The 22663-nt window shown below is 43.5% G+C and overlaps 1 protein-coding gene across 2 annotated transcripts; it reads left to right on the top strand.

Annotated features, from left to right (window-relative positions):
• The first annotated feature begins 1379 nt into the window (after positions 1–1379).
• On the top strand, positions 1380–14120 carry LOC102682289 (creatine kinase S-type, mitochondrial). Of its 2 annotated transcripts, none has more exons than XM_069187501.1 (10): positions 1380–1512; positions 4286–4455; positions 5185–5383; positions 5633–5728; positions 6646–6867; positions 7661–7746; positions 9979–10102; positions 11332–11466; positions 13112–13237; positions 13882–14120. In XM_069187501.1, exons 1-10 carry the CDS (start codon positions 1438–1440, stop codon positions 13996–13998), a joined length of 1350 nt encoding a protein of 449 aa, XP_069043602.1. In that variant the 5' UTR covers positions 1380–1437; the 3' UTR covers positions 13999–14120. The 2 variants fall into 2 exon arrangements, with proteins under 2 accessions (XP_069043602.1, XP_069043601.1); XM_069187500.1 differs by lacking the exon at positions 7661–7746 and adding an exon at positions 8441–8526 and having other exon boundaries at positions 1384–1512.
• The last annotated feature ends 8543 nt before the right edge of the window (positions 14121–22663 follow it).

The raw sequence follows: 22663 nt of genomic DNA on the forward strand, positions 1-22663 counted from the left end.
TGATCCCAAATGCTGAAATTGAAGTTTTTAAGATACACCCCAGTGTTGCTCCTGCTCGCGTCTACATGATGATACTTTCAGAATAAGATTCAAATCAAGAGATCTCGGGTGACTGAGAAGAGGTGCTGTCCTGCAGTATATCCACACCTTTTCTGCTGGTAAAAGGCATGGCTTCATATCACTGGAGGTCGGTCATCACAATTATGTGACTGATAAGATTAAACGTTCCACAGTGCACCCTGGGCGTGATTCTGCTTGTGACAGGTCGTAACAGGCCACGGCCACTTTCTTCTGCAAGGACTGAAAACACGTCCATCTTAAGTCTCCCTGCAACACGCAAAGGTGAGTACCACACTGAAAACTAAAGAAGAAAAAGTCAGAGGAAGATGCAACAGCCAACACGATGTGTGTTTTATTATTTTGTTGTATATGTTTCAGTGTGGAATTAGTCTCCACTTGTCCCTTTGCATCGTGCAGACCGATGTTCCTCCCCACTCAGACCTCTGAACTCCCATTGGACTTCTGTTGTTGACATGTCATGGAAACTACAGCTTCCCAGTCAGCCTGGCTCTCTCATTGCCTTTGTCAGGGTGGCATCCAGCACTTTCAGCTCTCGAAAGCCTCAGTCACACAGGCACTACTGCACCTACCCATCTCTGTTGGATGAGGGATATTTGACATTTTATTAAATGAGAAAAAAAGAAGTGTACCGTCTGTGGCTCCACAGAAAAAAATCCATAGCATCTTTTCTGTCCCCTCTTGGACAGCCTCTAGCCCCGATTCCTTCCCAGAGAGACTCATATGTTATCTGACATCTCCTCCTCTTCTTCACAGAAGACCCTTGTTTCTCTGCCCTCTTCTTTCTTCTCGTCTTCTCTTGACTTTGCTTCTGATTGTGCTTTTGTTTCTCCTTTCAGAAGCATTTTGAACAGCTGTGCCATCCATCCAATACTTTTGAAAGGTTGTCATTTGGTATAAAACAGATAATTGGGATAATAAAAAAACATAATATAACATTTCCAAGTGCTTAGTGCTTGTAAGAAAGAAAACTACCTGACGCTCACTGCTGAAGAGCAGTTATCAAAACCATCCAGGCATTTGTCAAACATTTAGGAAACATAAGACATTTAGAATTACATTTCCATTCAGTGTTGATTACGAGCCTTTTGAAACCCAGCTGACAGAAGAATTGACACCCCGTATCTCCAAGGATATGAGCTCTAACAGCAGCAAGTGTTTGTGGTGACCAGAGAGGTGTGATGCTGAGCCTTCCAGGAAAAAGTGCTCCACGAGGAAGCTGAACAGAGCCACCTGCAGCTGATGACCGTAGCGTGTGTGTTCAAGGGCACACACTGCCCTGCAGGCACATGTGGCTTGCATGCTGTCGGTGGAAATAGGATTGGCCAGGGCAATCAGCACTAATCCTGCTCCAGGGATATGGTTAGCTCATTCCACACTTGGCTTTTCCTGAAGAGCGCAGCAGGGACCCACTTCACCTCTACAGCTCCACAGGTACTGTGACTGCAGCTCCTATTTAGATTATTCACACAAGTATACAGTACGTACTGTATCTCCTCCTTGATTTTCTACAGATAGTGGTGAGATGATGTGTTTAAGACTGGCAAGGGAACTTTATGATAATGAAAACTCATATACGACAGCTAGCCATGTCCAATTATACAGGACAAATTAGGTTGTAAATCAGTGAAAGATTTTAGAAAACAACTAAACACATATACCTTTGCATCACTATGTAAGACTGGAATTTATCATTTGAATGTCAACATGGAATTTACACAGCATAACCCTTGAAAAAGTTTTCAAATCCTAAGCAGGAACAATCCTCTTTGTTCAATTAAACTTGCACTAAAAAGGTGTGGGTGAGTAAGGCAAAAGTTTATGAATCAATTTTTTATCAGAGTTCATTTTTTTTCTTGGAGAAAGCTCTGAGGTTTCTGCTTCAGGACTAAATTATTAGTGTTAGTATTCACTACAAGTACTTTTTAATAGGAACAATAACGTAGTTGTCAACATATGATTTAGCTTTTCTATTATTATAGTAATTTGAAACATAATGGCTCTGTCAAAACTGGTATTTAACAAGCTTCTGCTTTTCATAGTATGCTCACATCTTTCCTTTGTGGCCGCGTGTTTTCCGAAAAAATGAAAAACGTGAGATGGATCATCCCCGTTCTTAATGTACTTGTGAAACATTTCGCAGCAAACAAACAATGTTTCAACTATTTGAAATTAATAGTTTCAAGGGGTTGTTGTGAAAGGAAGACATTCAAATGTCCTATCAGTAAAATAATTCATTTTGTTTCTCTGGTCAGAAGCTCCCCAGTTCCTTGCTCTGGTTTCTGGCCTGGTGGCCTTTGTAAATCCTCCTGACCTGTTAAGAATGTCACAGGGGATCATGCGGTTTTCAGTCTGATGTCAGCTGGGACATGGCTTAATCTAGCTCTGTTTCTATTAATATCACTTTTCCTGTCACTAACCTACAAGGACTCCTGCTCCTGCTCTGTTGGTGTACAGACCACACTGGGACCGACTGGGGCTCCAAATTGTGCAACCTCAGACTGGAGTAAATATAGAAAATAAATAATAAAAGAATTATTAACTATATTGATATACAGTAAATCTAAATATGTGCATGTATATGCAAAAAATGTATTTTTACTGCACAGTGGCAAAAGCTACACTTTCTTCCTTGTCTCCTAAAATGTATTTACATTTTTAGTGATGCCTGGATTTGTGTTTGTGCCAAGTCATAAAATTTGTTTCAGGAAGACAAGATTTTAGAAAAAAACAAAGGCTGCATTAAACCGTGAAAAAAAATTAAAAGATGTGAAGAATTTAAGTGCCCAGTAGTAAATTTCTAGATTTCTTAGTTGCTTTTTAAAAACACTTTTACAGTAGCTGATAAAAGTATTTGGATAAAGGGCTTAGCGATCTCTGAAATTAAATAGAAAACCTTTTGGCTCCAATGATGATGCCTAAGTGCAGTAAGAGAAGTTAAACCTGCATTAAACTTGATCTTGTATAAGATAGTAAGCACATCCTGACCTGTAATATACTACTGTACATCTTCATCTGGATGAACCATGGACATACTGATCCACCAATTCCATTTACAAGAGCAATGCCAGTTCCTAGACCAGAAATGCATATGGTTTCTGGCTGTCTCAGAGCCATAGCATAAGTAGAAAGAATGGGTGCTGAACCTGGGTAAATTTCTCTTCAGGTTTTGACAAACATTTCTGGTTCATCATGTGTTCTTATTTAAAATCTTTTTGTAAGTAAATCAGGTCTCGTCTTTGCTTGCATCATTCCAGAGAAGATGTACTGTACAATCTGCACTGCGAAGCTTAAACCCTAAACCCCAGACTCATGGCTGACTTTCAAGCAGACATTAAAAGATGTCACTCGCACTTTGACCACACTGTATCTGCTGCCTGATATCCACCAGTGTCGGTGGCCTTCACCACCTCCTCAGTCACTGTCACGAAGCGTCTTTCAGGACCCTATGCAGACAACACTATCCGGAGAGGAGTGAGAAAACACGGGGAAAAAGGCTAGGATAGGGTCTGGAAGAAGAGCAGGGGGCGTGTCCAAGGTGCGCTGGTGCTCGGGGGGTGTCCAGGGCAAACAAGTCCAAGGGTTTCTGTGTGAGTGTCCAGAGAAAGCCAATGTCCAAAGCCGGGTGATCCATCCTGACACAGACGAAGTTAAAAAGCCGGAGCGGGATCCGGCGAAGGGTCGGGGGAATAAAAGGGGGTAACGGGGCCAGGCGCTCCCAGTCCCGGACCCAGATGGTCAGGACGCCGTTGTGAAGCCTATGCCTTCGAGTCGCTCCTGGACTCGCGGGCAGGCGGGCTTCCGGGTGTCCGTCTTCCAAAGGTGAGCCCGAGAACGTCTGGCTTTTATAGGACGGGGTCAGGAACGGGAGGCAGGTGCAGGAGATCAAGAATAAACAAGGAAGGGCTGGAGCATCCTTAAGAGGAGGGGTTTCCGATCGTGACAGTCAGCTTCGTCTGTGCCTCTCCGGGCAGTAGCCGCAGTTTGTGTTGATCGACACACAGTATTTCTGTCAGCCATTGAGACTGGGAATAGAAAAAGCCCTTTGTATTAATGAATGAGTTGGGCAGAGTGTCATTCTGAAACTCTCGACTTTACTTCCTGATGGAGGCATTTAATCCTGCCTGCGCGAGGAACATTGGCAGTCTCTGCCTTTACAGCCTCCACGGTGAAACTCATGCCATTGTGTACACCCTTGGCTCTGCAGCGGACTCACGGACTGTCGGGGATGGCAAGCACATTCTCAAGAATGCTGACGGGCCGCAAGACCGCGGTGCTCCTGGCCAGCCTGGGCGCCGGCGCTTTGGCCACTGGGTACCTTGTGAGCGACACCAACCAGGCTGCCCACCTGGAGAGGAGGAAACTCTACCCACCAAGGTCTGCGTGATGCCTGCTCTAGGCTGACAGTTTCCTTTTTAAACAATTGAAAATGGTGGTACCGAATGCGATACAAGCCAGCATAGCCACAGGATACACATTCTGTTACGGAAATGGAGTGATTAGTAGTAGTAAAGTTTTATTGTATCATAAAGTATTCATTTAAGAGCTGACTGCAACTTTCAATGAAATGGGAGGAAGATTAATCAAAGGTTATTAGTTACATAGGAGTAGCTACAGTATGTGATTGTTAATAGGCAGCTAGTTAACTATTTACAGTGTCCACAACAGTGAAAGTCAGATATGCCTGTTTTAGGAGACTCTTTCCTGGACATACTGTACAGTATTATGTATCCCCCATAATATTGAAATATATAGTGAGATTAGCATAGGTAGGTTCAGGATATCAGATACACTTCCATAAGGTTCAAATACAGTGCTCTTTAATTACAGTGAGAGCAAATCAAACAAATATCTACCTCCAGGAGTTCACATATGTCCCTGATAGTTCCCAGCTCTCCCAGACAAGTTCCCCTCTTTCACAGCACGCTCTCCCTGGGCTGGCCTCACCCGCCCCACTGCTTCTCCCTTCGGTGCCACCATCCCTGCCTGATGATATAAAATATTTTTGTGGTGCTGTTTTTCCCATAGATAGCTGCTAAAGGGAGTGTGGCTCGCTCCAAGAGTATCTTGTCGTCTCATGCAATTGTCTCTCTTCTGCTCCTCCAGTGCTGACTTCCCAGATCTCCGCAAACACAACAACTGCATGGCCTCCAACCTAACCCCAGCCATTTACAGCCGGCTTAGAGACAAAGTCACCCCCGCAAACTGGACTCTGGACCAATGCATCCAGACCGGAGTGGACAACCCTGGGCACCCCTTCATTAAGACCGTGGGCATGGTGGCTGGCGATGAGGAGTGCTATGAGGTACTGTAGCACATCTTCACAGGGAAAGAGACAAGGTGAACTCACTGACACAATATATTAACTTGAAGCCCATGAATACAACAGGTGGTTGATACTACATGTATATGCAAAATACTGTTGTATTACAGTATGACATGGCCGGGGGTTGGGTCACTAGACTGGGCACCTGTACAAAATGCACTTACTGTATAAATGCATCAATGATCTGAAAGAAGAGAAGCATCACAGGTCTGCTATTTGAATCCCTAGGTTTTTGCTGATCTGTTTGATCCTGTCATCAAGGAAAGGCACAATGGGTATGATCCGCGCACCATGAAACACGTTACTGACCTGGACAGCTCGAAGGTAAGGCCGTATTATTATAGGCTGTACTATTATTGTTACTGACACAATAAAGACACAATGATGGTTATTCTTCTATACTGTACATTAGACATGTGTGCATTCATTGGAAGTTCCTGGGAATTCTTCAATATATTTTACCTATCAATATCGTAAATGCCCTTACTAGCAAAGAGATATTTGATTGCTAAACTATAAGTAATAGTTTTCCACATACTGCATGTGAAATAGTTACTGAAAGTTTTTTTTAAAATAATACTATGGGATTGTCTTACACACACAGTGTAGTATTTTCTGAATCAAGAGCGATTCCAGGTGAGTATAAGGCTTTTTTAACTGAAATGTAATGTGGAGAGATTTCAGTGCTACCAACAGCTGACTTTTGTTTTAGTTTTAAGCAATGGAATTGATTGCAGGGTACACTCTTACTCTCTTTCTTGTTCCAAGTGTGACTCTCCTCATGGCTATACAGACTGTGATCACATTAGATGGATATTGGAAAGGGACAGGTAAACGTAAAGGATAAACCCAAACCAAACCTCTTCCTTTGTTGCCTACGCACGTTGACGCAGCTACCAACGTGAACTTCATAGATACATATTGTCACATTTCATTATTGAATGAGCTCCGGTGGAAAGTCTTTCCGTGCACATTCTGCAGGGTTGGACACTGTCAGGAGCATTAAACCCAGTGTTTCCAGCTGAGCTGTCAGTCGCTTATACTGTGGGTGCCGTCACTGACAGTGCAATAGGTTGTGGATACAGTCGAATGAGCATTGGAATCCATGACTAAATCAACTTTTTTTTTTTCCCTGGTGGCAACGCTGTGGTTCCGGACCGTATCGCGCGAATATTAAATGATGCACAACAAGGTCACAAACCCACTAAAATCTTTGCCCCCTGTTATTTTGCGCCCGGCAGATCACCTCGGGCCAGTTCGACGAGCGCTACGTGCTGTCGTCCCGGGTGCGCACGGGCCGCAGTATCCGGGGGCTCAGCCTGCCCCCCGCCTGCTCCCGCGCCGAGCGGAGGGAGGTGGAGCGGGTCGCCGTGCAGGCCCTGTCCGGCCTGAAAGCCGACCTGGCCGGCAGATACTACCGGCTGAACGAGATGACGGAGCAGGAGCAGCAGAGACTCATTGACGTGAGCTGGCTGGGGTTCGCGCTCCGATGGCCGAGGGGGCTGGCGTTTGTAGAGGTTCGCTCACAAAGCAGGGGGCGGGTGATGTTCCGCACAGTGACCCCCCTTAATGTCACCCCCAGCTGCATTACGAGTCGGAATTGCATTTGAAACAGAGATTTTACTTTTTTCTACAGTACACGCACAACAGCAATACATATTTTTTGTAAAAGAAAAAAATTACTGGACAAATATAAGGCAAAGTCGGCATTTAATTTATATAAATATATCTAAGTCAGCAAACAATATCCTGAGTAGACATGAGTGTAAAACATCTTTCCAACATCTCCCTGTGCCAGCTGGCGCTGCACATACTCTTGACCACCTGTCATTAAAGTTTACAGGTGTATTGGCATCTATTTTCGTCCTCTCGCTCCTGATAATCTTTGAGATCCTGCTGTACTGTACAGTACTGTATGTACTGTATACTGGTTGCACTACAGTATCGTCTTTCTCACTCTCCGCTGGATCTTTAAAACCATCTACAGTAAATGGAGCCAGTATTCAAAGTCACGTCCCATAACCACAGCAGACCCCTTCCCTAATGAGGTTCCTGATGTTCGCGAAACAGTTCTTCCCCTGTTGGACGTAAATCGAAGCTACAATATCCGATGACTTATCTGTAAAGACCGGTTTTAGAGAAAAATGAACGTTGGCAGCAAGGGGCTGGAAGCGGTCTGTGTCAAATCGGAATCGGTCCCGCCTGACCCGCCCGTTGATCGGGGTTCTCTGCTCCTTCCCTGCCGGCACGCCTCAGGAGCACTTCCTCTTCGATAAGCCCGTCTCTCCGCTGCTCGTCGCCTCTGGCATGGCCAGAGACTGGCCTGACGCTCGCGGGATTTGGTAAGCAGGCAGAAGTAGAACCGAGAACCCCAGAAAATGCCTTTACAGGGCATCCCCAGTCTCACCCTAGCCCTGAGTGCCCACCCTTGAGTTCGGACCTTATTTTTCCCCGCACACCACTGATCTACTGTACTGTGTATCCCAACCACAGCTCGGGTGTCAAAAAAAAAATGTGACACAAAAAATCTATCATGTTAGTCTATGAAGGAAGCCATTGTCTTTCTTTTCACTGTAAGTATGTTCTTGTAAGATACAATTCAGTTTTTATTACATACAACATATAGTAATACAAAATAAAGGTAGTGTTAAGGTTATGCAGGAACAGGGTTCTGAACAAAAACAACTTTATGAGCCAGTATTTTTTCTTGCAGCTGTTGGTAAGCTCATGAATCCCAGTGCATTAGAGTTGCCCCCTGCTGTGTGTCCCTGGTGCTGTCCACTGTCCTGCTGCAGTGAACGGACAGGTGATTAGTGACTGTGCTGGACTTTATTACCGAGAGACCCAGCAGTCCGGTCAGGATTTGGACCTTCAATAGAAACGGTTGCAGGCAATGTGAGGTGACTTCCTGAGCCCTGCTCCTTGCTTGTTTGGAGAAAGAAGCTTTGTCCGAACGCGCTACACAGCCGTTCCGTTTGCTAGCTGGCTAGGATCCCTCCCTCACCCTCTGTTCCCTGTGACCTCTCTGACCTTCAGGACCACTTCCTGTTTGATAAGCCGGTTTCCCCGCTGTTGACGTGCGCCGGGATGGCGCGCGACTGGCCAGACGCCAGGGGAATCTGGTAGGGGGCGGGGGCGTGAGTGGGCGTGCCTGACCGCATGCCCGTCTGACCTCCTGCCGGAGCCCTGCACGCGTGGCATGCATCTCAGGAAGCTCAAGGCTGGCTCGGTGGGGCTGCGCCCACGCAAGACAATTCTGACAGCTTAGCGTGCAACCACGTGTTGGGACAGGTGATGCAGTGATGCAGTGTCATTTCAATCACCCCCATCAATAAGACCATGCAGTTAAAAATCCGTAAACAGTTGTGCAAAGGGCTGGTGCATGGCTCTAACTATCGACACATTCCCAATTTGAATGATCACATGAACATGAACACACGAACTTGGATTATTGTATAAGCATTCATGAGGATGTTGGGAATTGAATACTGTACAATTGCACATCTGAAATCCCTGTCTGTATATTTGAGTCAAATCTGAATTGCATAGCTGTGGTGCTTTCAGTGCACTGCACTAAAGACTTATCGTAGTCTGATTGAAGTGGAACTTCTTGCTGCTGGCTTAATTGGACCAACTTCTCCTGACTCTCCAGATTCTGGAGCTTTAGAGAGACCTAGAAAAGCTGCAGACACGTCAGCCTACCAAGGCCACACTGGATGGCACCAGTGTGGCCTTGTGATGGCACCCAGCACTATACTTGAAACATGCACATTTCTGCTGGATTAGAAAAACCTTGGGCTTGAAATTAACTTTGCTTCCTGATGTATAAAACTAAGCTTCGAAATCACCTACTTACACCGGTTTGATTAAATGAGTTTGAAGAGACATGAATGCTATTATATTTACTTTTTTAAAAGAAGGTGATGCAGATAACCCTGGTATCGGTTTACCATCATCACTATTTGCCAAACTAACCCCATGGAATGAAGGAGCCTTTCTGTGATATTGTTCGTGATAATTGTAAAACAAGCTAAATCCTTCATGCTGATGTTGTGGATTAACTATTATACCCCGAAAGAATAAAATGCTCACACAGATTCCATCCAACAGAGATGTAACCATTTCACCTGTAACTCTAGAGCAAGAGTAAATTAATATCAATCGTTCAACCTGTTTATGAAAGAATGAAAAACAGTGTCCAACCACCCTTTTACAGCTAATAAATATAACAGGATAAGATGGGGTAAGTCCAAAATTCCATAGGGTGGTAAAAAAAAAGTCTCTTTGCAAAAATATTTAGGTTTAGATCTCTGCAAAATCTCTATAGATTTAGGGAAATATATTTTAAAATAACAGTGCTGTTTTGTATTGGACCTTTACAGTCTACAGGAAAGGATATGCTTTTGCCCTTGACAGCTAAAACAATATTGAAATCATGGGGTTGACTGGGAATAATTTCTTAGCTCACCTTGCATTTACATCTCTTGTAGTTTTTCACACCAGAAAATCTGCGCATGTTATATTACCGTACTCGGCTCGGAAAATGTGTTCGAATTCTACTTTCCTGTGGGCAGGCATAACTTTGACAAGACCTTCTTGATATGGATCAATGAGGAGGACCACACCCGAGTCATTTCCATGGAGAAGGGCGGCAACATGAAGCGGGTGTTTGAGAGGTTCTGCCGGGGCCTGAAAGAGGTACAGTCTGTCTGTCTTCACTGCAGCTACTGTCCACATAGTGAGAGATCTCCGGAGTTCAGCTTCCTGTGATTTCATCTGATTTCCATCTCCTGAGGTCACTATATCTACCAATGACATCATAACAACAAGAACAACAACAACAACAACAACAATAATAATAATAATAATAATTGGACATCCATTTGCTTGCCAGTAATTAATGTAATGGGACCGGTGCACTGATCCAGTTACAACAGTGACGTGTCTCTCCTGTCTCTGGATTGGTCACTGTCTGGGATGTGGCTCTGTGTCTGCTGGGATCCCACGAGTGACCAGGTCCGTATCCCAGCAGGCTCACGTTGACAGCTACAAGACCCCACGTCCGTCCCTCCATGCTGGCAAAACTATAGATGAGCTGTCTAAGACCTTCCAGGTGTCTCAGTCGTTGCACTACCTCAGGGCTGTGTGAAGGGAAACCTGGCTATTCAGTCACAGGAGGTTCGAGTAGGGAGCTGCGTCAGCATGCGCAGGCTGCAAAGGAACAACGCTTTGACTGTGGAGCCTTGTTCACAAATGTGTGTCCTATTCAGTCACATGCCCACACGTTTCAGAATCTTACAGCTTGGATTAGAACATATCTGAAGGAGCAGGCTTTAGATGTGCTGTGATGTACTGACTGGACACAGGTTTTGCACGTGTGTATTTTAGACAAAGCTGCCTTTATCACTCAACGAGGACATAGTCAAGGCCCATTATAAAGAGTAAATTCAGAGCACGACCTGGTGGTAGCAGATCTATTCTGACAGTGTACAGAAACTGTGCATTTAGTATTCAGTGACCACCAGGCGTTTAGTATGCTACATCATAGAAAAAACTGAAGTTTGGGCAATATAGTCCATTTTACAATGGAGGCAATATGAAAGATTCAATTTGATGTGCGCCTGTTCTTTGTTTCTTATTTTAAAGTGGATTGACATGGCCCTTAAGGCTGGTGAGAACAGTGTGTTCTTGTACGATTGCACACGAGGATGAAGCAGTGAATTACTAGACGTGAGACCTGCCTAAAAAGAGCCCTTCCTTTTGAATTCCAGAGATTTTCAGGGGTCACTGCCCGCTCACCCTGGGCTCGCAATGTCGCTTGTTGATTGAAGAAACCTTCTGGCTGCTCTTCCTCCTGGCTTGCTGCTGTGGTCCTCACACGAGGGAGGAGAGGATCTGAGCAGGCCTTCTCTCGTTGTGTTTTCAAGGTCGAGAAGCTAATCAAAGAGCGCGGCTGGGAGTTCATGTGGAATGAGCACCTGGGCTACATCTTGACCTGCCCCTCCAACCTGGGCACAGGGCTGCGGGCCGGGGTGCATGTCAGGCTGCCCCTCCTCAGCAAGGTGAGCAGACAGCACCCCCACATGCAGCCGTTGTCAGAACGGTGTTATTTACGAACCCTGTGCGGGTCTCCAGGCGCGCTCCGGTAGCTGAGGTATCCAAGGGTGGCAACGAGCTAGAGTGGATGGTTATTCCAGGCAGGGTTAAGTCCAGGTTGTAGGCAAGAGGAGAAGCAAGCGAATCCGACTGGGGCGAGGCAAGAGAGAGAAATCTAAACACCAAAACCAACCGGGTCCAACCAGCCGCCGCCCACAAAAACACAAGACAGGGTCCAACCAGCCCCCACCCACAAGAACACAAGACAGGGTCCAACCAGCCCCCAACCACAAGAACACAAGACAGGGTCCAACCAGCCCCCGCCCACAAGAACACAAGACAGGGTCCAACCAGCCCCCGCCCACAAGAACACAAGACAGGGTCCAACCAGCCCCCGCCCACAAGAACACAAGACAGGGTCCAACCAGCCGCCGCCCACAAGAACACAAGACAGGGTCCAACCGAGAGGAGGCCATTTGGCCAGTCGAGTCTGTTCGGTTATTAGCAGCTAATTGATCCAAGGACCACATCCAGCTGTTTCTTTAGGAAGCCTGGGTATCTACACCGACAAACGTGGTGCAGTCGTTTGTTCCAGGCTCCTACAACCCTTTGTATAAAGAGATGCCTCCTCTGGTTCATGTCTCACCGTTCATTCTGAAGAAACCATCTGAGTCCTCTCGCAGTCTTCTCTGTAAAGGTTTCATTACTTTGACCTGTCAGTGTGGGACATTCCTCTGAGTCTGGGAATGAAGTGATCTCAGAGAAGCAGTATATTGTTTGAACGATGGCAAAGTTGCACACAGTATCCCTAATGAGGTCTCACTAGAGCTTTGTTTCAACACGACATACCTTAATTTAAATGCCACATCTCGAGCTATATATCCAAACATTATGTTAGACATTATGTTATTGCCTCTCAACATTATCTAGGGGATGAACTGTAAATGACGTGTCAACATAAATACCTAAATCTTTCTCATACAGAGCCTCTTCTAGCTCAGTGTCCTGACTTGTTATAATACTTTATGCTTTTACTACCTGCACGTAAAACCCTACACTTGTCTACACTTATTGTGTGTTTGTCCAGCAGGTCATGTTTCTTTTGTCTGTTTCACAACTGGTACTGTAACACCCTTTGTGAAGCACCCAGGTGCAGAATATCTCTAGATGAAGATTTGTTGGTTAAACTGCAGATGAAACAACTTGGAAAGAGCTTATAAGGTTTTGTATGTTTATTTATTAATTTTCTCGATTTCTCGCCTCATTCAGAGTCTTTACGATGTGCAGGTAGCTCAACATACAGAAACAACGATTCGACGTCTACTATAATTCAGCAGAATCTAGGGGCGACAGGGACAGATCCTATGTAAGGAACCAGATGGAGAAAAACAAACTTTAAATGACTAAAACCCGCTAAAAATAAAATCTCAGGGGGGGTACTCACACATAAATCAGGAGTCTGACAGTTATGATTACACTGGGGACAAGCATTACAGATAGATTGGTGGTGTCCCCTGCCTGGTCCTAGGCAGTTATACAGTTATATTGTGTGTTGAACAACGCCTTGCTAATGAAGCTGCACTTTCATAACGAGCATCTTCGATTTCACAGGATCCCCGCTTCAGCAAGATCCTGGATAACCTGCGACTCCAGAAGCGGGGTACCGGCGGGGTGGACACCGCTGCAGTGGGAGACGTGTTTGATATTTCCAATAATGACCGTATTGGTCGATCGGAGGTAAACCTTCTTACTGTGAGACTGGAATCTGTGGGAAACAACAAAATGATTCACTGCTTACAGGAACAGAAGCAACTTCTTTCTAATAAAGAGAGGCCGTGACTTGAACTAAAATTGTTCATGCAGGGCCCTTAACATAACCCTTATCCTCACATACCTGAAACTGCAGTTAAATTCCTGAATGCAGTGACTCTGCACCTTGTCCGGGTTTGTCGCTTTACCAGATTGCTGTCTATTTCCAGAAAATAAAAGTCCAGTCAAAGGGCTAGGTACAGATACATGTCCAATGTCCCTTTTCTTCCACTTCATTAGCCTATTATGTAAAAACAATCCAATTTTAAATAAATGAGTGTTTGATTTATCATGTGCAAAATGCACTGATTGTAGATTAGCTCTCTTGAATCATAATTGTTTTTTTATTGTTACAGACAATTTTATTGTTATTTAATTCTGTTGATTAAATAATTATCTTTATATCTGTCTATTGTAAAACCTCGTACAGAGGAAAAATCCCAAAAGAAATCCGCAGAAAAGGCCTATGTTTCATAGCGTTAGAAGTCCTTCCCTGTGGACGGTTTCATTGTGTCTGGTTTTTGTAAGTAAGCGCTGGTTCTGGATGTAACTGTGGCACTCTTATCATTCAGGTGGAGCTGGTCCAGCTCGTTATCGATGGAGTCAACTATCTCATTGAGTGTGAGAAGAGACTGGAGAAGGGTCAAGACATCAAGGTCCCCACCCCCCTGTCCCAGTTTCGAAAGTGAGCTCCTCGATCTGAGCGCAGCAGGGTGGCTGCTGCAGAGAAAGGCACAGCCCTGCTTCCACGAGCGACAGAACTGAAGGTCTTACACGTAATAGAGCCTCTAATAAATTCTTCTAGTAAAGAGCTCTGTGTCTGTGCTTATGTTCTGTGAAAAAAATCCATCTGCACCCTAGTTTCTCTTTTAGCAATGAACTTTTAATCTTTGAAACACCTACAACCAGATTCTATAGATTGTTTCTTTAATATATATTTTTTAATTTTGTTTTATATATATATATATTTTTTTAATTTACCAGCAGCCATATCACCCTGCAACTCACAATTGGCAACACACTAAAACTCAGCAGAAAAGTACTATATAAGTGTGAGGAATCATAATTATGACACACAGCGGACCATTTTGATAGATATACAGCATATAAGAATTATCGTTACCCGTTTGTTTCTGACTTAATGTGCTTTAAAAACCAATAATAGCTATGACACTTTGAGGAGATATTTCAAAACTCACCACAAGGAATTGAGTGGGGGAAATAAGATATTGTCACCTAAAACACTCTGAGCCTACTGTGCCTGTAACACCATAATATGATTTATTATTTCAATTTGCACACTGAATCCTAAGGTATGATTTAAGTAACAATATTTAAGGCATTATATTCAGGATTTAAAGACTAAGCTGGATTTATCGTGTTAAAAACTTAACAGTAGGAAGAGTCACTTGATACTTTTTGAAGCTACAGTAGTTCAGTATCTTCCAAACCAAAAACAAAGTCAGCAGCACAAACATCAATAACGAGCATTTCATTAAACGATAACCAACTTCAAGAACAAGTATTTGTGCAGATGTCTTTGAATCATTTTTCTCCTTTTTTCACACCGCAAGTATCAGAAGTGAAATGATTCCTCTTCATGTAAGACTTTATGTTACAAGACTGTGTGACAGATGGAAAGAGCTGGAGACTGCAAGCAAACTTTTCAACAGACCATCACAACTCAGTACAGGTCTTAAAATACTGATACCAAGGAAACATGCAAAAAGAGTTCAGACAAAATCCTCAGAGATTAGCTAATTAAAACACAGTGAATTAGACATCTCATCTCAGTCCACTCTCATGGATAACATAGTCTAACTGTTCGTGTCCAGATATTGAAGAACTCAGAGACTCCTGATATGCAAACTGTAAAGTGTGAGTTTCAGGGGTTGTTTAGTGTGTTCTCAGCAATTACCAACTGAACAGAAGACTGTCATTATGACCTGGAACAGCAGGATGGTGGCAATGGGTTAAGGGCAGAGAATTCTCATTATCCCTAGTCACATCTGCTAAATGTCTTCTTCTGGGGGCTAATAGAGATAGAGACCTTTGTGAAAGATGGCCAAAGAAGGTAACAAAATAACAAGGTAAATGTGAATGGCTATGAATCATCCTGGTTTCTCACTTTAATCCCCCCTTCTGGTAAGGGTTATAGGAGCATAAAGGCACGAACTTCCAGGTTCAGAGACAGTTTCTTCCCACAAGCTGTCAGATTACTGAACTCTACCCCCACCACTGGCTCACCCTGATTGTCTAACTTTTCCTTTTCTTTTTACCTTGTATGATTTTTAACTTGTTGCTGTTGCTGCTGCTGTTCTAGTGTTTGTGTTCTTGGTGATTCCTTTAATGTCTTTGTATTGGAGCATACAGTACATGCAAATAAGCACTTCAGTGCAGTGGTGCATCTGACGAATAAACTAACGTGAATTGGTCTGGAAAGATTGTAGTACAGTTTTTATCAGTAAGAAGGTCAGTCATAGCTTTCTCTCTCGTTCTCTGGGGTAGAAGAAGTAAGAAGTAGTGAAGGATTTCCACCTTCTGTATTTAAAAAAGGTAGTAAAGAGGACCACTGGTTTAGAGAAATGGTGCCCATAATTTAGCATCAGCTTTAGTACACTGTTTTGTGGATTTGTTGTCCTGTCCTATGTTGTTTAACAATCAGCATGATTCCCCTAAACTTCTATGTCTCTGTTAGTTTGTAGTAAGGTTGACTCTTTTTTAAGGGGATATGTGAAGGTACAGTACCTTTGGACTGTAAAAAGCCACTCAGGCACCTTGTGTGTTTGAACGTTGATGGAAGAGAACCCGCTGCTGCTGCGTTATGGACGACAAAGTTGGTATATAGAGCATCCCTGGCCAAACAGGAAGAGCTGGGGGAAGGTGGTGAAGAGAGAGAGAGAGTGGTGCTTAGTGTAAGATGAAAGAGAGCAGGGTGCCAAAGGTACTTTATTCCTATTGAAGAGGAGTGTTGCTGGAGAAAAAGAGCTAGGAACTATGCAATAATGAACTGAGATCTCCAGTGTGTAGAGCAAGATGAAAATGAAACAGAGCAGGGCTCCAAAGAGTGGAAATGCTAGTCTAGTCTAGTCTAGTCTAGTCAAGGGTTGAGAATTAGTGTATAGAGAGACAAAGACAGAAAGTGTCACGATCGCTGCTGCTCCTCCTCTTAAGGGCGCTCCAGCACTTCCTTGTTCTGCCCCATTACATGCACCTGTTTCTTATTTACGTTCCACCTTAAAAGCCAGACGCAGCCGTCACTCCTGGTTCCTCATTGAATCCCGCTTCGCGAGAGCCCGCGGTCCAGCTGCGTCTAGGCTCCGTTATGTTTTTAACCCTCTGTTCCTGATTCCCCCCCGCCGGTCCCGTCCCGACTCCTGGTTTTTAATTCCCATGGATGGATCGTCTGGCATTGGACTTCTCTTCTGTTTTGGATTCCCCGTTTGGACGTTGTCTTTGTTTGTTCGCCCCGGACTCACTTCCCCCGGACACCTGCTCACCTTGGACACGCCCCTCCGTCTCCAGACCCTCTCCTGCATGATTTCCTCCCTACTGTTTCCTCACCATCCGGATCGTGTCGTCTGCATAGGGCCCGGAAAGAACCGTTCGTGACGGAAAGCTGAGCATCATGGTGTTGCTGGCGAGAGCGCTCCTGGGCATAGTTAAGAGACCGTGTGATGGGCTGCCAGGTGAGGAGAAGCGGGGCAAGATGTGAAAGAGGCAGAGTCCACTCAGCTGTACCCAGAAGGAGGCTAACACGAGAGCCTGAATCCTGGAGGGGGTGCGAGCAGTCGTGAGGTGGGAACCGTGAAAAACAACCAGAAATCATGTGACGCGCCGACCAGTGAAAATGAGCCAATGAGCGCTGGCGTTATCGCGGGGGCATACAGTATTATCGGGCGTTTTTAACTGGTGGCAGAATAATTTTGACCTTTACCCGCCATTTTGTTACAATATCGATCAAGGCACAAAAATATATGTGAAATGAACCCGTATCCACCAGTTCGAGAACTTGCAGTAGTTTATGTATAATAGGAGCTCTTTTAGTACAAGTACATGGAATCAAACACTATTCTCTCTAGCAAGATTTTCTTCAAAGTGTTTGTTTCCAACCTTCTCCTCTAGAGATGTACCTAAACACCTGACCATCCTGGTGTCTCATAGATTATACCCAATTGAAAAGGCCTTGCATAAGTACCAACATTTCTGAGACGGGAGCCACATTTCTTTTTACCAAGGCAGGACTGAACAGTACGGCATAGGGGAACATTAGCTTAGAGCTAATGGCCTAACATGATTGCCTGTGTGATTGGTGCTTTTTAAAATTCCGAGAGTCGGGGACAGAGAAGCACATCAAAAGATCCATCATTTGGTACCGATGGCCATAATTATCCTCAATCATGTTTTAAATGTGCCCTGGCATACGGGCAGTGCAGGCCTCCATGCCTTTCTGACGAACCCAAGGAAAGTTATGGAGCGTGACCTGAAAGAAATGTTTTGTGGAGGAATCGCTGCCATCCAAAAACTACACTCATTGCATGGGCAGCGTACATAATGACCTGTGATTAAAAAAAAAACCTTTGAGCAATGTAACCCAAACAATGTTCTCAGAATTGGTTTTCAAAATTGGTTTAATGAAATAAAAAAAACCCACAAAATTCTTCATTCTTGGCTGTTGGTGTTGCTGTTAACTCCCCCACCATCAAGAAGAGGCCACGGGTCTCTCCTTTTCAACCCCTTCAGGCTTGGGGCCAGAGAGCAGGTTGAGCTCAATGATTGCAGCTCAATCTTGGGTCATGTTACTAGCTGACTGTGACCAGCGAACGTCAAACCCGCATCTGCGTATCTTGGATCTCGGCCCAACAGTGTCCCGGGTGACGCCTGTAGGCATGCAGTGCTGTCGGTGGGGGACATGCCTCTCCTCCAATCGGCACCGAGTCTGCGGTAGGGGGCATGTCTAAATGTGTATAGAAGACGAGAGGCTTTAAGGTGGGTCAGAGGAGTTCGTCTACACTTCCTCATTCCTGCTACTGAGGAGATGCATAAACAATTGGCAGTTTGAAATGTCTAAAAAAGGGTCCTATGTTATTTGTAGATTTGCAGTGTTCTACAGTACATTTCTGGAATTTAAAATGGGTTTATACAGTAGCTTTGTGTGTTTTGTCGCACATAACCAGTGGACCTCCTGCTTTTTCAATTACAGGACATGTTGCACCACTTGCCACCTGCAGGTAATCGGCTTAGTCTCCCAGATCTTCGTAGTGTCCTTGTTGCCTCTGCTTATCTGTACGTCTTCACGATTGACCTTTAAAGGACACCAAATGCTCTCTTCAGCTTTGTACCGCATTCTTTCTCTGAAATATTAATTCGTTTTTGCATTTTAGATCTCGCACTAGCCTTGTTCATTGTGAAAACGATTGCTTTGATGTTCATCGTCTCGCCATGCATTCAGTGGCAGTTTGTCACTGTTCACAACTATTGTGAACTGGGATAATTAGCTTGTACGAGAGATAGCGTGGTTATCATGTAGCCACTGGGCACGATCTGTCCATGTAATTGTGTGAATACCTTTTTGCATGTCTTAGGTTTAATGATGTGCTTAATGCACTTATTTATGTTGTATTTTATTTATAGTTATATGACATTTTTAATTTGTCTAACTATAAATAAATTACTATCAATTTAAACTATTAATTTAATTTCAGATCGCACCCTTAGGAATGAAGTATTTTGAATTGAATATTTACTGTAATTGAAATAGTTCAGGTGGGTAGCTGCGTCAGCATGCGTAGGCTGCAAAGGAACAAGTACAGTAATAGGTTTATTCCTTGCTGGGAAAAAAAGAAGAAAGAAAACACACGGCCGAAACGTTGTGATTTCTTTCTTTTTTTTTTTTTCCAGCGTGGAATAAACCTATTACTTGTAATTGAAATAGTACAGCTTTTAACTACTCATTTTGTGAGCAAAGCTTTATTTTCCTCAACACCGTAAACATAAGACATTTGCCACTTTTCATGACTTTTATGATTAACAATTAATTAAGATAGTTTGTGCCTTCTTGGAGGCAGGATATGTACTGTATCATTCCAAATGCTGTCCCAGGAAATGGCCTCATCTGCAACATTCAAATCCTTATTACAAATAGTGATCACTGCTTAAGGATTATGTGAAGCCTTTACTAATTGAAAGGCATTAGATGGAGCCAGTCCCTTCATATTACCCCTGGTATGAAACAAATTATTCATTGCATGTATAGACCGCATCCCCCCCTTAGGAAACACCACTGGTACATATTGCAGAATGCAAAGAGAAGGCCCTGCAGCTGGTAAAGACTATCCTTCTTAACACCTTTAAGAAAGTGAATTATTTTATTGTTCCAATGTGAAAAAGAAAGAAGAATTCAATCTAAAGAGAACTTATACTGTACCATTTCTTCTGTGATTTTGTGACTTCTTCTGCTGAACAATAAATCTTGTTTAGGGCTAAAGCATACAATTGGTACTGTATGCACTACAGTATATAAGAGGTACTCTACCTCACTGAAAATCAGACCTTGAAATCCGCGCTTTGATATTAGACCCAGGTGGCAGGGTTTAAACCAGATGTAAAAATTAATGCAAAACAAAACTGACAAAATGAATTCTCAAATATGGCAAAAAATCCTGAACAAGGAATCGTATTCAATTTTTGTCACATTCAAACCATTTATATTTAAAAAGGTTCTTAAAATCATTCACAGTCATGGAATATAAAGGAGTAAAGCTCCACACTAAAGTATCTAAAACCTGCGAGGGGGGCTGATACAAGTATTCACAGTCCTCAAAGGCACTGACAAAAGTCAACTCACCGGGCTTTTATAGAAACAACAGTGAAACGTGAACCAGGCGACACAAGTGTGGCAACTACTGTGGGTGGAAGTGCATTTAAAATTGGAAACTGGACGAGCTGCTATACGCAATCTTCATGCAAAGGGTTGAGGGAGTCTGGAGCAAGCCACCCCACTGTGTTGTTGAAGCTGACAGGCTGGACTTCTTCAGGAAATATCTCAATGAGATTCTTGGTTCAATTAGCCACTAACTAGCAAATGGGCTGCAGTGACTGAATGGCCTCCTCTTGTGTGTTAACCTTCTTATCTTCACGCAGGTCCTGTGTCAATGTACATGCGCAGTGCAGGAGTGTCTCCGGTGAAATGTGCAGTTGGTTACTCCAGAGGGACATCATCCTCCATCTGCACTTTAAGAAAGCTTAAAGTCTTTCAGTAGCTCATTAAATTCTTCAAAGAAGCTTGTGACGCGTATCCTCATAATACTATTAGTGTGCCATACTTAAGAATCACGATGGCTGTCTAGACCAAGGCCACAGGGAAGATGCTGGTGAATGGGGGAGTGATTCAACTCTGCCCCATATGTTTTGTCTGTAGGTATCACAACCAGGCTTACAGACCATAACTGCCATTTGGCAGCTTGTAACAAAATGCAGTTGACTATTTTAAGAGAAGAGGGCGGCATGCTGTCTGGTCCTTTTTGTTGCTGTAAAGGCAGTGGGTGTGAAGAGAATGTGTGACATGGGTCTGTGCAACAGTTTTTCCATGAAATAATTCATAACATACCGTACAGGTCAAAGCCATCTTTGTGTATCTCTTTTGTCTCTAGTGTACCCTCACAACATGTTAGCAACACTAAAAGAACAGAAGTGTTATAGATCCTGCTACTGTATGATGCTTATTGTCAAAAAGTGATCTAGTAATCTCATCCAGCCATTTTGTGAAGAATCCTTTCCTAGTTTTAAGTGCACTTTCCCATAATTTTCACCATCATTCTCAGGTGAAATGGTTTATGTTTCACTATTCCAGTGGGTTCCAATGTTTCACTTGTCCAATGGGTTGAGTTTATCAACGCCTTTGTGGATTCTGAACACTTGAACCAGATCCCAACACAGTCTTTTCTTTACAAAACTAACATGATTATCCTGTCACTGTAGGACAGATGCACATCACACTACTGTAAAAACAAAACGCTTATCTGTTAATTATCAAAATGAAAAGCTATAATTATAAACTATTTTTAAAGATTGATATATTGAAATTCAAGCACCGTTCATACAAATGCAGTGCTTAAATTAACAGCTGTCACTGGAAATTATACATAAGAAGTTAGCTTAACCACGAGAGGAGACAGGGAAAGCATATCTGCTATATGATCCATAACACACAACATGGTACACATAGACATGCTCTCCCTCTCTCTGCTCATGTGAGCACAAGTGCACAGAGAAGAAGGTACAGTATGCATAATTCTAGGAGGTTACGGAAAAACACTGGCTGCAACAGATATTAAAATGGTTTTAAAATATTATGGGTGTTAATCGTGCTGAGCGCGATCACTCATGTCTCCTGTATTTCAATATATTATTTCATCCTTGTCACACCGAATCTTGTGGTTGCCAGAAACGCACCAGGGTTATCATTTCAGGATTCTCTCCATCTCTCCCTTTTGCTTGGATGCCAGATGAAATTGGATTAGCAATGCCAGTGTGGGGTCTTTTCCATCCTCCTCACTGAAAGTCCTTTAGCTGTTGATCAGGATCATCTTAGAGTGCAAACCCAGGCAAGAGAAGAGGGGTGGATTTACTGTAGTCATGAATGCTCTTCATTTGAAGATCCCTTTCAGTAGAAGTTTCAAATTGTGGAAAAATAGAACAACCTCATCCCAATCAAGTCTGATATTTTTATTTTTATTTCCTTTTACCAGGAAATGCGAAGCTTAAATGAGAGGTAAATGTCTGTTCACTTCATAAGCACATTCCAGGACACTTGCAAGTGTACAGTGCCTTCCAAAAATACTTAGAGCCTTGCACAGTTCTAACATTTTTATGCTTTAAAGTTTGTGATCATGACACTTTGAAGTACTGTAACAATGTTCGGTAGATACTTAGCCTCCTCTACGCAATCAAAGCAAAAAGTAAAATAAGTAAATAGTTATGTATTATTACAGAAGTATCCAAACACTCACCTTAACAAGCCATACAATACGTTAAGGGGTCTCTGTCAGTGTGTTGTACAATAATACTGGTTCACATCTTTTCAGAATCATATCCAGGAGGTCCTGGTTATGTAGTGATCAAGCAAAGATTCAACCATGAAACCCAAAGAGCTTTCCAAATAACAACTCAGGAATACAGCTGCAACGTAGAAGTACAGATCTGGAGAAGGGTATAAAACCTCCCGTGTTCACTGAAAGGTTCAGTTCAGTGGCTGGCAGCTGGAGATGTTCTTGGGTCAATGATATCCTACTCACTGCACAAAGGGCGGCTTGCAGCTGAAAACATAAATCTGGTCCCACATGGGGTTTGTAA

This window comes from Lepisosteus oculatus, chromosome 3, assembly GCF_040954835.1.
Source record: "Lepisosteus oculatus isolate fLepOcu1 chromosome 3, fLepOcu1.hap2, whole genome shotgun sequence".
In the NCBI taxonomy this organism is placed as follows: domain Eukaryota; kingdom Metazoa; phylum Chordata; class Actinopteri; order Semionotiformes; family Lepisosteidae; genus Lepisosteus; species Lepisosteus oculatus.